The sequence below is a fragment of the Neolamprologus brichardi genome, chromosome 12 (assembly GCF_056152115.1).
Source record: "Neolamprologus brichardi isolate AB-2024 chromosome 12, ASM5615211v1, whole genome shotgun sequence".
In the NCBI taxonomy this organism is placed as follows: Eukaryota; Metazoa; Chordata; class Actinopteri; order Cichliformes; family Cichlidae; genus Neolamprologus; species Neolamprologus brichardi.
In genome coordinates, this window is record NC_142115.1 from 36,808,216 (window position 1) to 36,824,483 (window position 16,268).

Genomic DNA, 16,268 nt, shown 5'->3' on the forward strand with positions numbered 1-16,268 from the left:
TGAGAAATGCTGTAAACAAAGAACGCTTTCAGAAATATAAATGATTGTTTTTTGGTTCCAAATAATATGTCATTAAGAACTATCTCCAGCATAAAGAAGATCAAGAAGTACTGGGAGCGATGGTACGGCCCCCACAGAGCCCTGATCTCCGCATCATCAAGTGTGTCTGGGGTTACACAAAGAGACAGAAGGATGTGAGGACCATCTGTGGGTGGAACAACCGACCAGCCGAGTTCCTTCAAAAACTGTGTGCACGTGTACGTAGAAGAAGGCAAAGGGCGTCCCACCAAAGACTGATGTGATTTAGATTTCACTGCATTTTGTTCATTGATGAAAATAAAAGATTAACACTTCCTTTAAGCATTCTTTGTTTACAGCATTTGTCCTCACCTGCCTCAAACTTCTGCACAGGACTGTATGTTTATTATCATAGAGCTTGTTTCTACGGGCTTTCTTCCCCCGAGTGCCCACGAGCTCATTTCCAGATCGTTGCTGTTATTGTTGCTAGGCTACAGAATCATTTTGTTCGTTGTTAGATTGTAAATAATTGGCTGACAGCCAGGGACGCTTTCACTGACGTCCCTGCTTCTGATTGGCTGGTCAGAGAGGGCAGCAGTGGGTACAGAACCTGATCTCTGTGGGACTTGTATAGAAAACAGGCACAGCCATCTTTTTACAACACGACACAGAAACATAAAATCCAGGTAAACGCACACTTAACGAAACAACCTGGAATATGATCAACATCATACTGAGCACAACTCTGCAGTCACGGACCTGGTGAGGGTTCCAGTCACTGTCGAAGATGACCACGGTGTCAGCAGCCTGCAGGTTGAGGCCGAGGCCGCCGGCTCTGGTACTCAGGAGGAAGATGAAGTACTGAGAGCCTTCCTCATTGAATTTCTTCAGCAGTGCTGCTCGGTCCTCGGACTTGGTGGTTCCTGAAACACGAAATCTGTTTTTATTCTTTGAATTTTTATTTTACTATCTCTTACAATATATTATCAAATGAATCCTTAGATGCATTAAAGACATAAAACAAAGTAAACAAATACACGCAGTAATGCAGAAACATCAAAAGGAAGTGAGACGATGAAGAATAATCCATTTTCTGACATTCAGGAGAAACAGAGAGTGTATGAAAGAGATGCACATAACTTCAAAGAGTGTGTCACACCACAGGTAAATAACATAACTGCATTAACAGGCCTGTTATGGTTTAGTATAATGAAGGGTCCGGAATGAACTCTTAACAGGGATCCTTTAATATGTAGAAACAAAAGGTTAAAACACCTACATGGTGTAGGTCTTTTAACCTTTTGCATCATAAGAAACATCATCACTTTGTTTGAATTTTGCATGAAGTTCTTCCTGTTGGTTTGCTCCAGCGTGTGTAAACTGCTCCTCATCTCAGACCAATCAAACTGTTTAAGAGGCGTCTCTGAAGTCCAGAGACGGGTCCAGAGTAAGGAGCTTACTTATCTTCATTTAGTTTGCTGTACTGTGCAGACAGTGGACATGCTGAGCATCAAAATGATGCTTCAGACTGCAGACTGAAACTGTTAATGATTTGATGAGAACTCTTCACCACAAAACGCCAAGACAAAAATCACATCAGTGATTTACTGCCTTTCACATCCACGTCTGACCAAACCTATCTTATATCTGTGGTTTGACCTTATAACAGCTCGTTTAGTTCCAGCTCACTGAGGTTGTTGGTGGCTTATGGGCATAAATGGGAAGTGGAAGGGCTATCCATAGATTCATTCTGGTTATCAGAGGAGTTAGTGTGTGGAACACCTGTACAGATGAAATCAAGACAAGTACATCAATACAAAAATTCACACGATTGTTCAAAAAAAATAAATTGCATGAATATAGGAAATCTTCCTCTCAGTGACTGAGTCGTCTCATTGTGTGTTTATTAAGGTGTTTGTCACATAGATATAAAACAAGCTCAGAGATTAAGCGGGTGTTATAGACAGGGTGATTAGTTTATGTAAAAATGTAGTTTGTTGTTGTTCTGGTTTACGTGCTGAAAATGGTTTTTATTTGTGTATGTTCAATGTGTTAGACTTGTACATAGTTAACCATATATGATCAAATAATGTTGAATCCTGGATATGAATTTGTAAGCAATGAAATTTGAAATAAGGGGGTAGGAACAAGAAAAGTGTAAACTTCATCCTACTCCTTTTCGAGCACACGCATTCTGTAGACAAAGATATGTACATGAAAACTTGATGATTTTTAAGTTTTGTTTTTTGGTTTTTTTTTCTGTTGTTATTTCAATTATATTTGCATGTTCGAAATAAAAATTATATCTATCTATCTATCTTATTGCTTTAAATAACAGCCAAGTGTTTCTGCAGAACACCATGAAGTCACTGCAACACAGACCTTTCCTTTTAATGCAAATTAACATTTTCTAAATTTCAAGAATTTCCCTCAAAGTATGCAAGAGTGGTGCTTTCATCAGAGTGAGGAGGACGGACATCAAACGCAGAGACAGATGGACAGCCAAGCAGCATGGAGGCATAAAAGACGAAGACAGAGTCACTGCGAGCTGGTGTGAAGCAGGACAGGCTGCACTGTGTTCTTTAGCACAGGAGTGTATAATGTGCTTTTATATCTAACAAAGTAAGACAAAAGTATTGAACTTCTATTTTTTTTAATTGGCCCAACTGTGACAGTCTTTCTGTTTGTGGTGTTTTTGATGAAACGCTTTTCGTTTCCACTGCTGGGAAAAACAAATCTGCAGTAAGGCTAAAATCAAGGAAACAGACGCTATCGAGTTAAACGTCCTATTGTGTTTCAGTATGAGTCCCGGGGGAAAAACCAATCAATCAATCAATCAATCAATGACAGTGGATTCGGGTCTCTGCTGCCAGACCCAGTAGCTAATAACCCGTCTTTTGTTTGCGATGGCACGTGCGTGGATCTGGCTGCTGTTGAGTTACAACAAATTAAAATAGTCCGAATGGCAGAGGCAGGAAAGTTGTCCTTTGAACACCATATAATGTATTTAAAGGGCTCAATGCGCACAAATATACTGTGACTAATGCGCTGCGTTTCATTTACTGTTGCCCTTTGCTGACCGTGACCGTGAGTTTGGTTCACATTTAATTCAAAAGCCATTTTTAAAGTTTATTAAGTCAAGTGTTCTTCTAAAGTCTGTGAACTGTAATTTGTACTGATTAATAATTTCAGTGTTGCCCAAAATCCACGACTCAAAAACACATCACAGTGTAACAGCAAACCTCAGGGACATCATCCTGCATCAACCATCAAGATTTTCATGCTTTGTTGTAAATCGCAGTGACAGCAGGAAACAACAAGACCCCCAAACAGAGGATGCCACAGATCGCTGCCCTCTCCTTATTCCTTGAATTATTTTTTTCTCTATGCTGCTTTTTGCCTGTTGTTTCCACTGCTGGTAGCGTGAGATAACCGCAGCCCAATTAAGTTCCACAGGCCGTCCAACTGCACCAAGAGTGGCAAATCGATATGTGAAGATCGATAAGAAGGTTTTTTTGTGCTTCCCAGTACATTCTGAAGAATGTGGAAAAGACACCAGGACATCAACCCAGCAACAGGACTGGTATCTGCTCCTTTGTGTGAACACAAACAGGAAGAGCAAGCTAACAATACAAAGTGACCTCCAGCACGCTACTCGTGCACATATCAGACCAAACCGCCAGAAACCAACTTCATGAGGTTGGCATGGGGTTCTAGAGTCCTTTAGTGGGACATGTGCTCACAGACCAGCACTGTGTGGATCAACTCATTTGACCTGAGATCATCATGAGAACTGGCAGGTCTGGCACAGCAGCCCGTTCTCTCCACAGATGCAAAACTGAGCCTGTGACAGATGTCAAAGAGTCTGGGGACGCCAGCATGAAGGGCAGTGGGTCAGTGGTGATCTGGGGAGGAAAGTTTTGGAGGGTTATTTAGACCTCCATATGCAGGCACTGGTACCCTGCCAGGGGATGAGCATCAACAACCGGTTCTTGTAGAGAAGCAGTTTGCAGTAAGTTTGATTCCTTGGAATTGTTCATCTGTTTGCCTATCGACTTCGCTTACTGTGCTACAATCAGCTCACTCTAGTTCGTGTGCAGGAGAAGGAAAATGGTGTCTCAGTCTGCACTGTATGGACATTACTCTTATTCCACAAAAGGACAGAAGCATGATGTTTAAGTGAAAACTGCATCCAGGACAGAAACAACTGCAATATGCTGCTAACACAACTTCAGCTCTTTGCTAGCACCTGCACAGACAGCATGCTAACGCTAAGCTAGCCAAGACCCCAGAGTGATCTTGAAGCTGAGTGAGCGCTAACTCCAGCCCGCAGCCAGACCCTGAACTTCAACAGGTAACAAACTGATGAGCCATCAGGCTGAAGTAGAGCTGGGCGATATATCGAGTTTTTAAAAAACATCGATATATTTTTATACGAGATATAAGATGTGACAATATCCTTTATATCGATATAGTCTATGTTACGTTATAACTATACTTGTGGAGCCGCAAGTTTGCCTCTCTTTCGTCCACTTTTGTCTTTATGCAACGTTACTCGGCCTCGCCCCTCCTTCACTGAACACAACTCCCCCTCCTCCCCCATCGCTTCACCTGCAGGAAGCGACAAGATGGACACGGCAAATCTCCGTTAACGAGTTACTGCACATCGCCCCGTGCGTGGGGCTGGACGCCGTCAACGTGTTAGCTAGCTAACCACGCTAACGAGCTAACCACGCTAACGAGCTAACCACGCTAACGCCATGCAGCCCAGAGGCGCTGCACAGCCTAAAATCCTTTCATTTTCTCAAAAGTTGACAGCGCGCCTTATGTATGAATTCTGGTTGTGCTTGATGGCCGCGAAGCGATTTTATGTGGAACACGGCGCTCAGCAATCTGTCAAAAATGTTTTAGTACGACTTTGGTAAGCTACGGAGCTGCAGCGGCTTGATGGATTGTCGGAGCATTACGGCTACCGAAGAGCCTCGCGGAGTGATACGTACTGTGCTTCAACCTAATATTACCCTACTGTGTATAAGGACCATAAATGGCACCTGTTAAGAGACGTGGTTACGAAGAGGATTTCAAACTCAATGCTGTGAGTCACACAGTAGGAGTTGGGAACACAGCAGCTGTGAAATCTGTCTTTGTTATTATGCTCAGCGTCTTTTAGTTTACATTTTGACTGCACAATTGTGAGCTTTTTGTTATGCACAAAAACAACATTGTTTTCTTTTATTTATGGAGCATTATTATTTAATAAATGCTCATAATTTATTTTTGAGTAAATTTTATGTACATCTATGCTGTATGTTAATAAAAGTGCCTGTGTGACATCTGGGACACAGTGTGACTAAGAACTCTCTTTTTGTTCTTACTTTATGGCTTTAAAAAAAATATATCGAGATATATATCTTATATCGCCGTCCAGGTAAAAAATATCGAGATATGAATTTTGGGTCATATCGCCCAGCCCTAGGCTGAAGCCTGTCTTTCTATCTGTTCATGTTTCTAAAGTAGAATCACCATGACGATTGCTTTGAAGTCTTTCTATAATGGTTTCCATCTTTGGTTTGTGTTCGTACCTAAATATGAAGAGAAAAATCGTTCATTGTGTTGGTGTGTATGACAGCAACCTATAGGTCTAGATTGTTAAATGGTAACTATGAGACAATGTTTCATGTCATTTTACGAAGAAACACAAAAGTAATGTAACAAATTAAGTAATGTACTGCATTACTTTTAAGAAAACGTTCTGTGTAATTTGTGCAACAGTTACTTTTTTTAACGATGACCCCAACACTGATCACATCAAAGAGGGGAAAACCTCAAACATGCACAAACATTCGATCCACAGCATTTAAGTGTTATGTTTTTGATATGCTGCTAGTGATGGTGGTGACTCTCAAAGCAGAACCAGTGAGAACCCAGCGAGGACTGATAAGGAACAGAAACACGAGGACGTGACTCGAGAACCTTCAGTGAATCTGAACCCACCAAACAGCACCAGAGTTTACCCAGTGGCTCACTAATGCCCCAGGACACCACATGCCGTCTCATCGGTTGTACGTCCAGATGTTGTTGAGAGTGCGTCCAGGCATGTGGGAGCAACTTTCAGCTTTTAACTCTGACATTTGGTGAGATTTTGAATCAAGTCGATCGTTTTGTTCTCAGTAAATTAGACACAAAGAACATCCGTACAGATTTTCAGCTTGAGTATTCGTGCATTGAGTCCCACGTGTGATTTCCACAGTTCCTTTCATTTTCTTGAGCAGTGCAATAATCCAGCAGCTCTAGCACTCACCACAAGCTGCTTTACTGTCTCAGGTAAAGATACGACAACATTAATCCCCTCACTGCATATTAACAAAACTCAAAGACAGGATCTGATTCTGTTTCCACTCAGCTTCTTTCAGGACTTTAAAATATGCTGATTCTGCCTTCGTCCTGATTCACAGGCTCAGCTCAGGACACCTCAAACAGATGTGTGTGTGAGCTCACCGTCAAGACGCAAGTACTGAAAGTTGCGGTATCCGAAATAGTCCTCCATGATTGTCATGAGAGTGGTCATCTGGCAGAACAGCAGCACTCTGTGGTTGGTGGCCTGGAGCTTCGGCAGGATGCGATCGAGGAGCTCAAACTTCCCAGATGCTCTGTACAGATCAGGCCTGAGTGCAGATAGTAAAGACACAAAACGGATCATAAACTTTTATTAACAGACTTTTAAAGCCTGCGTGGCATCTAGTGTGACAGCAGGGAATGGTTTCAAATTGGCCAATGAAAGCCTGACTCAGCTGAACAACAGCTGAGGCAGCTCTGGGCTTTTACGTCATCTCTGTGAAAACATGTTCACTGAATCTCTGAAGAACATTATGAAACATCAACACATTATCTGAGCTTTTTAATCTGTCCTCTGTCTCCTGGAACTTGAAGCTACTTTAATGTTTCTGTGTCTTCAGCGTGATTTGTTTATTAAACAGTTCCAATATGAGAATATACAGCTGGATTTTTTTCAATATATTACCAAGACTGTGTTGTTAACCCTTTAAAGCCGGTCAGAGTGGGAACGTTCTGTTTTGTGTAACTATTTTTAAATCCCGGTAGCTCTGCAACCACGTGAGCTAGCGCAATAATTTTTTGTGCATATGAAACCGGAGGAGTTGTACTTACATCTTATGCCATCAGCTTGTCCTCGGTCACAGTTTCCTTCCACATATAGCTTTGCAAAAACTGCATAAAAAGCACTTGCAGCAACAAAAACATAATATTCCAGAAACACGCTTTGCCGATCCGATCAGCTGTTCATAACACTTCCTACGTCCATCAGCGCGAACTATCGCATGTCCGCCATGACCTGCCCGAAACCGGAAGTGACGTCATTTTCGTGGAAATGTAGTTTTTTACCATCAGGGCCTCATGAGCCTATACTGGTGTTTTTAAAAGTTATCTTTGACTTTATGACTTTCTGTGTCGTTTCTGGGATGCTTAGGACTCATATTGCACTGCTGGAAATAGTTTATTTTGATGCATATGCTGCTTTTTTGCAAATTTGCATTATAATATTTATTTTTGTTTTTCCTGCAGTGTATAAAAATTGGTGTATTTCAAAAATAAAACTATGAAGACACTTAAAATAAATTTCCTGTGGTGGGAAACTATTTTGTGCAACTTTTTTGTATTTACAGTTTTGAGGGATAAGCCTCTTAAATTTCTCTAACTAGAAATATATGTTAAAAAAACGAAAACGATTTTCAATTTTTTTATAGTTTATTGCACTTTTTTGCAATGTATGTAATTACTATGCACTTAATGCAGACATATTATTAAAATTTAGGCTGTAATGGTTGTATTGATGTATAGCAACTTGAAATGCTCCCAAAAATGGCTCCACAGCATGTAAAAATATAATATAAGCTCTGGTGGACTTGGTTCTATGGTAGGTCTTAAAGGGTTAAAAACTCTGTCCATGGTTTGATTTCTTCACATGTGTGGATTCAAAAGCAGCTTCAGAAATATATTTACTCAGGACATTGGTGACATGTTCGATCCTTATTTCCCTGCTGTATGTCCTCCTGCTCTGTTAATGAGCGTGTCACTGAACACAGGAGCTCCATGAAGAGAAATGCCGGCCTGTGGCCTGACTTCAACGACAAACATCAGCTAAACCCAAACACACAGGCGCTGATGTTAATTCTCTCTGAAAAACAGAGAATCTGTTCGCATTTTTAAAAGCTTGCTGCTGCTTACAGCAGGTATGAACAGTGGTTTTTATTATTCATCATGTTTCATGTGCACGATGCATCTTTTATTAAGTAGCTTCTATAATGTTTTATTTTCTCTTTGCCTTGAATCATACTTTTTTTTTAAACTAAAGACTTTTCTGTTTATCGTGAACTATTTTCAGGTCAAGATACGTTTGTGTGACATGAAGTGGAGCAAAACTATAACACCTCGCCTAAAGCGAACGTTCCCAGTTTATGTAGCAAATAAGGTGACACTCCACTGGACACCCCCCATTCAGGTATGTTGAGGTAAATCACTGGTTACACCTGTGCTATTTAAAACAACGTCAGTAATATGTTTTATAACGAGCGTGATGAAGGCTGCAGATAATAAGGTTTCAATTTACGATGAGAGCTTCTCGACCTTTAACCTTTTCAAACTTTACGCTCTTCTTTGCACGCCGTGGAACCTTCACTGTCTCCACAAAAATGGGACAAAAGCACGCCTGTTTTACTGGAATGTTTTGTAGTAAGAATCCTGCAAAATTAGCGCTGTGCGATATGAGCAAAATCTCAGATTCCCACATTTATCGTCCAGACATCGATATAAATCACAAAAGTTTTACACTTTCTGTAAATTCTGTGAATCTCAGGCAACTCCACTTGTTTGCAGCTGGGCGTCGTGTACCTGGAGTTGAGCGCTACATAAGTTGAAACGGCCGCTATTTCCTTTGTGAGCATTTATTGCCCGCCGTGCTGCGGGGAAACGCCTGTTCTAAGGTTTAGAGATCCTCGTGCCTGAAGCAGCATTAGGCGGCGAGCTTAACACTTCAAACTTTGACTCTCGTTCCAGCGTGCTGCATACGCCTTCCATGAAATCGCCGCCGTCTTTCACGTCGGGTTCACGCGTCCTGTTCCTGCAACACAGCTGGCTGTTTCCGGCATGTTCCAGAGCAAAGCTGCATCCTGTGATCTAAACGTGGACCCATTCTCACACGAGGGGTTCGAGGTGAACTGCTGCTGTGAATAATTGCTCTCTGGTGCCAGTTAGTGCCGAGCACAGCAGAGATGCAGCAGTTATCGACACGTTGGCTTCTTGCATGTGAAACCTCGTCATCCTGAATTAGGTGTTAAATGATTACACACAAACTGACGAGCTCTATCACTGCACTCGTGTAAACTGACGTAAACAATATTAATCATTCACTTTCATGTGTGGATTTTTTTATAATTAATAAAGATGAAATTAAAAGCAAACGTTCATGGCAGGAAACTGAATCTCTGGAGAACTGAATATAGCAGTTAAGTGCTTAACGATGTCTGAGCATCAATATGAGCTTAAATCTGTTAAATCTTTATTTTACTTATTTACTCAGCATGAGCATCTACAGCACTGCCTTAAATTAAATGTGCTTTTCAAAGCACAAAACAGATCGATTGGCCACTGTGTTATTATGTTTTCATAACAGTAACAGTGTAACAGTGAAGGACGCGAGGCGTTTGATCGTACCACTCACCCACTGATGATGCCGTTTGGATAGCCCAAGTGCTCTGCAAAGGATTCCTGCAATGGAGAACAGCAACAAGTCAAAGCAACACAGACAATTAAACTAAGTCCTATAAACGGCAAATATATGACTTCTTGTGAACATGTCACAAGATTAACAGGCAGGTTTTAACCAGCTGATCTATCAGCTCTGTTTCTGTGGAGACCTGAGAACCAAACCAACATTAACAAACACAAGAACTAAACATCAATGAAAACCTTTGTTTGATCACATTTACACGACTCTATCAGGACTTCAATCATGAGGCTGAAGCAGTTACAGAGAGTCGCCCCAGCATCCGAACAGATGGGCTCAAACGAGCGTCAGCCTCAAAGTCTACCAGCCTGATCAATTTCTGCAAACACTGCAAGCCATATGTTCTATTACTCCCCGCGAGAGCAAAGACAAGACGCTTAATGCTCTCCTGGCATCTGAGGAATTACTTTTACGTTTAAAGGCAATGTCCCAACAACACCACGAATCAGCACGGCGTGGAACAAATATGGCCGATGTTGCCGTTAACGGTCATCACAAGCCAACACTTTGTAGCAAATGTAAAAGGACCAGGTGTTTAATGTTGGTGTGTGAGGTGTGGTGAATCCTAGACTCCACTCTGAAGTGAAACAGCTCACTTGGAACAGCGGTGAACACCAGGGTGACACAGACGTGATCAATGATCTGCTTCTCACCCTGAGCTCAAACCTAAATATCACAATTCAGTAAATGTGCAACAGTTTGAAATCGACATAAAATATAGCAAACAATCCCACACTCACTTCAATGTGCTGGAACATGTACGGGTGGTTGCAGATCTTCTTCAGCTGCATGATGGTGTTCATTAAGGTCTTTGCTCCACCTTTGCCCTGCAGAGATGTATTAGAGATGAAACGAGTAAAAAAGACCCAAAACAGTCTGGATATGCTGATGCTACCAATCATCTACAAGACCTTATTATTATTATTAACTATTTTTTAAAAACTTGTGGGAAGTGAAAACAAGGTGTGAACTAAGTTTCGACCGCTCCAACATTTGTTTAAGGAACCCCGTTCTGACTGATTTGGAGCCGTGTTTGCAGAGAAACAGAGCGGTGCCGACTCTGTGTTTGATCTTTACCAACTCATGAAGGAAGTATTTCCTCAGCTTCTAAAATAAGTCAGTCAGCGTGCACTGGGCTGTTAGAGCTTCTTCAGTTAATAAAAGAAGATGAAAATCTGTCATGAAGCTCAATAAAGTCAAAAGGAGATTCAGATTCAGGAGGCATTTCTTGTCCCAGTTGCATCCGACCCCTAACGTCCCTCCTGTGGGTGGTGGGCCATCAGGAGAATGGACCACGTCCCTTTTCGGGCTGTGCTCGGCCGAGCCCCATGGACTAAGGCCCAGCCACCAGACGCTCACCCTCCCTGGGCCTGGCTGCAGGGCGGGGCCCCGGTAACCCCATCCCAGGCAGGGTGAACTGTTCCCATGATTGGGCTTCTGAATCACCCTCTGTCTGGTCTCTCACCCAGGACCAACTTGCCATGGGAGACCCCAGCAGGGGGTAGAAGCCCCTGGGATCCCTGGGACACACAAACCCTCCACCACGACAAGGCAGCGATTCTCAGAGGGGCTCCTCCCCCCTTTACATGGTCATACTGATGAGCACGATCGTGACGTATCCATGGACAGCACATTGAAAAACACTACACTTCTTTACAACGTCGTGGACGTAGGTAACACCGACTAGTTTGTTTTGAACGCAGATCATGGGCAGAATATTCCCGCGAGTGCTTTGGAAATTAAAATGTAGCTTCAGGAGTCAAATTAAATTTATAATATCCAATTAAATTATGCAAACATAGCAAATGTGCACTCAAAGAAAGCTCGAGGTCCTTCTAATGTCAAACTGCAGACTCTTCCCAAAGGCTTTGTCGACACACGGACAGAACAAAGCGACGCAGTGAAGCCGCCGAGGAGCCGATGATCTACCTTCTTGTCTTTCTCTGAGCCGTCAGTGAGGAGGATGCCTTTCTGCATGTGGCGGTACAGAACCTTCTGTATGGCAGACATGTCGCACTTTATGACGTACTCCACCTGCGTGAACGACAACATAAATAATTAAATGAAACTCAGTGGTGTCTTTCCAATAGTGAGGCTGTTTGAGCTCAGCACTGACAAAATGAGAATGAAAATAAAGGCGTAAAGAATAATAACAAAGAACAAGCTGTGACTTTGTGCTTCAGCCTGGAAAGTCATCTCCTTCAAAATCTTTCATTCTTTTGAATAAATGGATGGTCAGAAGAAGGCTACGGATAATTTCCTGTCATCAGTTAAGGTGTCTGGCTCTGTGTCACAACAGTTAAGCAACACAACCGTATAAGTTGATAACAATGTGTTTAGGTCACACAGACTACTTTATCTCCTTTTCTTCAATTACTTTCTGAACCGCCTCCGGCACAGTGAGGCCAGGAGCTCGATGCAGTACAAACCTGCAGCTTCAATTACTTTGGAAAGCAGGAATGTTGCATCCAAGGTCAGCGAAGACTATCCCGTTCCTCAAAGTGTAAAAACAGCTCATTAGGAGCGACTTACACATGCGTTACATGCAAACAGCAGTGCAGGGTTGGTGCACTGAGAACTCTGCAGCGTCCTACATCAACGTTCAGTCGTGTTAAGCTCACCTTCTCTGGCAGCTGAGACTCCACCTCTTTCTTCAGCCTGCGCAGGAGAAACGGGCGGAGCACTTTGTGCAGACGCCGGATGATCAAGATGGTTTCCTCCTCGTTTAAGTCGACCTGAACACGTCAGAAAGAGTGAGAGGTGATGCCTCGCAGCTGTTTGTTTCATGCAGAGTGACGAGATTCCTGCCTGCCGACTTTACGCTAAACCGTCATTTAACCCAGAAGTAAAACTCTTAAGAGAAAGAAGCTCTTTTGCAGGTTGTTATTATCACGCCATGTTCTCCACGGCGAGATAAACAACAGCTCCTGGAAGAAACCCACGCTGGCACACAAAGAACATGCAAATCCCAGACAGGAGGGTCCGGCCTGTTTCCAACCACTGACTCACTCTGCTGCCATTATTACACATCACTGAAACCTTACTGATGATAAGAAGCGTACCTGAATCCACGTTTTCCTTAAGGGTGCCTTTTTAATTAAAAATTGTTTGGCCACGCTGCTTCTGTTGCACTCAGGGCACCAAAGTGTTTTTCATGAACTAAAACAGCAACTGCTAATGCAAGAAAGTAAAAATACGCTTAAATATTCTTTTCCTAAATCATGCAATGCTTGTACAGCTGGAAATGAGCAGAACACAACTTATTGTTCAGCTTGGAAATCATCTATAACTTTTAATTATATGCATCTAAAAAAGTAATATGAGATGAGCTGTATGTAATCTAAAGATGGATCGTTGAACTCTGTGGGAGCGGGCAGTGATACGGGGGATTTGAAAGTTTTGCCTTCTCCCACATGAAAGTCCACATGTTTGATACGACACGACCCCAAAGGGCTGCGTCCTCTCCTAGCATTGAACCGGGACCTTTGTCCAAACCGCAGTCACATGACTGCTGAGCACAGACAGATATCAGAGACCACTTCCCTGCTGGCTACTGCTCGTTCAGCCTACTGCGCTCTGGACGGTACAGAAGCATCGAAAGCCGTCGATGAGGAAACCGCTTCTAAATGTAGGACGTGAAACGTCACTCCTATAGTGACGACACCCAGATTAACTCTCAGGGGTCTATTTATTGAAATCTTTTACTTTTTGAATCCTGCCTGTTTTTGTGAGACTCACTGAACTTTCCAGGGACAGGAAATAAAATTCCCTGTGGATACTCAGACATTCAGAACACTAACAGAGTCTTAATGCAGTGGGTATAAAAACCTTCCCCCTTATGAATTTAAATGAGCCGTGTTAAATTTTAGACATAAATGACCTAAATAACTTCCCTTTGCTTCTTTGCCAGGAGTAATGAAACATGTGACTGCTGCAAAGAAAAGCAGCGAGCTGAGGGGAACAGATGGAAGCAGGTCCATTTAACAGCTTTAAATGGGGTTAGGGTTTTTCTGTGTTCAGTAAAAATCAGCCCATTACAGCAAGAAAAGGCTGTAAATACAGTTTTTAAAAGGATTTCAGTTTTTGCAAAGAAGCTTTGGTATCTTCTGATAATGAATGATAATGTCTGTACTTATCATCACTTTAAAAGTTTTAAGTGGCCGTGATCCAAATGACATGAAGGACGTATTAACCATTTATGTGCCCGAGGTTCCTGCTGATGGTTTCTGCCATGAGTGAGATCACGACAGCCAAACTGTAAAACATCTTCAGTCTCTTTAATCACAGAGCTTTCAGAAATGATTCATCTCTTTCTCATATCTCCTTTGTAAATTTATACTACATGACAAAACAAAATGCATTATGTATTATTGTTTGATCTACGAAGGTTAAAACTAATTATTAACTTGATTTGCAAAACCCAGATTCAGCATCAGCCAGCGTTAGCTTCAAACTAAAACACTGGTCGCTCTCCTGGCACCTACCCTCTCTCCTGTCATGGCGAAGGGTGCGTTAAACCACTGCTCGAAGGTGCTGCAGCACTTGAAGATGGTGGGCAGCAGGAAGTTGAGCAGCGCCCACAGCTCGGGCAGCTTGTTCTGCAGAGGAGTCCCGGTGAGGAGCAGCCGACGGGGGGCCACGTAGTGCGTGTTCAGCACCTGTGTCAGTTTGCAGTGGTGGTTCTTCATGCGGTGACCCTCGTCAACGATCATGTACTTCCAGCGAATCTGTAGGAGACACGAAACAGAACCCGAGTGCAAATGAGCATTTTAAATATTTCAGTTTGTATCTCAGTCGTCGCTGCAGGAGTTTGATTTTGCACTTTGACGACCGTCAGGCTGCAGAATAATTGTTATTATTATTAATGTATTTATTTATGCAAGTGTCAAAATTTTTACACATTCACAAACAGCGGGACAGAGGAACACAGACAATAACAACAACAAAAAAACAAAAACAAAACACAGGAACAAACAAACAAACAAAAAAACAGAGCAACAAACCCCACAACAGGCCAGCACTTATTAAGAACAGGCAGCAGAATAATTGTAAATACAAACAACAAGCTTGTGACTCTGCCTTTTATTTAGCGTGTTTATGTATATGTTGTCATATAATGTGTATTATGAGCACAAAAAAGCTGTAAAATGTCAATAAAAACAGAATTCACTGATTGCAGATCTCATATTTTAGAGAAAACATATTACGTGTTTAAACTGAACAAATGCACAATTTTAGGTGAAATATTGGCTCGTTTTGATTTTGACGGCAGCAACACATCTGAAAAACAGTCGGAGCAACAAAAGGCCGGAAGCTTTCCTCCAGCTGCTGCTCTCCTCAGCTCCAGATGTTTGATGATGTGGGCTGATGTTAAAATAAGAGGATGCTGCACAGTGGCAAACTGTTGCTGCCATCAGATACAAAATGAACAATTATTTCACTCAGTTTAAACATTTGATGTGTTTTCTGTGTTTTGTTGTGAATAAAATATATCACTGTGTTCTTTACACAGCGTCCCAACATGTTTGGAATCAGGTCTGTTCATCACAAGTAATCAAACTTGGTGTTATTGCAAAACTTTTATGTTAATAAAATACAATTACTGCACATATTGAACCTTTAAAAAGCCTCGAGTGAGAAAAACAAAAATCAGAATTTTAGCTGAAGATGAAAAGTTTGTTCATTAAAAACAACAAAATGTACAAAGTGCAAAAGCGAGCGTCAGTGAATAATGCATGGCGCATGATTTATTCAACTGACGAGATGAAAAGCAAAGCGAGGAAACGCAACATCTCTCAAATTACTGCACGAAACAATCAACAATCACAGTTCTGTCGCTTCTCCAGATGTTTTGGTGATTTGAGCTTCGGCAGCGGCGGACATAATTTCCTTTTGCTCATTTTGTGGATATTTGTGAAGACGGAGACGCTGCAACAGGGTTCAAGTTAGGAAGCACATTATAGATAGAAGAAAGAGGTTTGATCCTTTTCACCTTAGCCAGTATATGCTTGTCTTTGATGATGTATTCATAGGTGGTCAGCAAGACGTTGAACTTCCCGCTGCGGAGCTGAGGCACCAGCCCACGACGCAAAGCAGGGGTGCCCTAATATGTGGAGAGACAAAGAAGAGACAACGTTCTGTCGTAAAGAGCAGAAAATCTGAACGTCTGTGAAGTGAAAGAAGACACTAGACTAAAAAACAGAGATTTGTCTCACCTTGTAAGCAATTTTAACCACAGACGGAGCCCATTTGTCGAGCTCATAGACCCAGTTAGACAAGGTCCTGAAAACAGCATGTAAATGTGGTCAGAATCTTCAAAGACGACAGATTCATCAACACTTCATTTACAAAAACAGCCAAAGAAACCATGAAAATGCACAAAAGCAGAGACGAGATGAGCTCTGGTTCAGTGGCACACTGGGACAAACTGCTGTGTGCTAAAAAACAG

The 16,268-nt window shown here is 42.1% G+C and overlaps 1 protein-coding gene across 1 annotated transcript in view; it reads right to left on the reverse strand.

Annotated features, from left to right (window-relative positions):
* smarca2 (SWI/SNF related BAF chromatin remodeling complex subunit ATPase 2) overlaps positions 1-16,268 on the reverse strand; it is a 58,479-nt gene that overhangs the window by 16,768 nt on the left and 25,443 nt on the right. The window contains exons 17-25 of the mRNA XM_087849511.1: positions 16,036-16,102; positions 15,813-15,923; positions 14,305-14,547; positions 12,442-12,555; positions 11,750-11,854; positions 10,561-10,647; positions 9,755-9,801; positions 6,517-6,683; positions 778-941 (exon numbers count right to left, since the gene is read on the reverse strand). Of these exons, the coding sequence (XP_087705637.1) occupies positions 778-941; positions 6,517-6,683; positions 9,755-9,801; positions 10,561-10,647; positions 11,750-11,854; positions 12,442-12,555; positions 14,305-14,547; positions 15,813-15,923; positions 16,036-16,102 (1,105 nt within the window). The remainder of the gene's footprint in view (positions 1-777; positions 942-6,516; positions 6,684-9,754; positions 9,802-10,560; positions 10,648-11,749; positions 11,855-12,441; positions 12,556-14,304; positions 14,548-15,812; positions 15,924-16,035; positions 16,103-16,268) is intronic.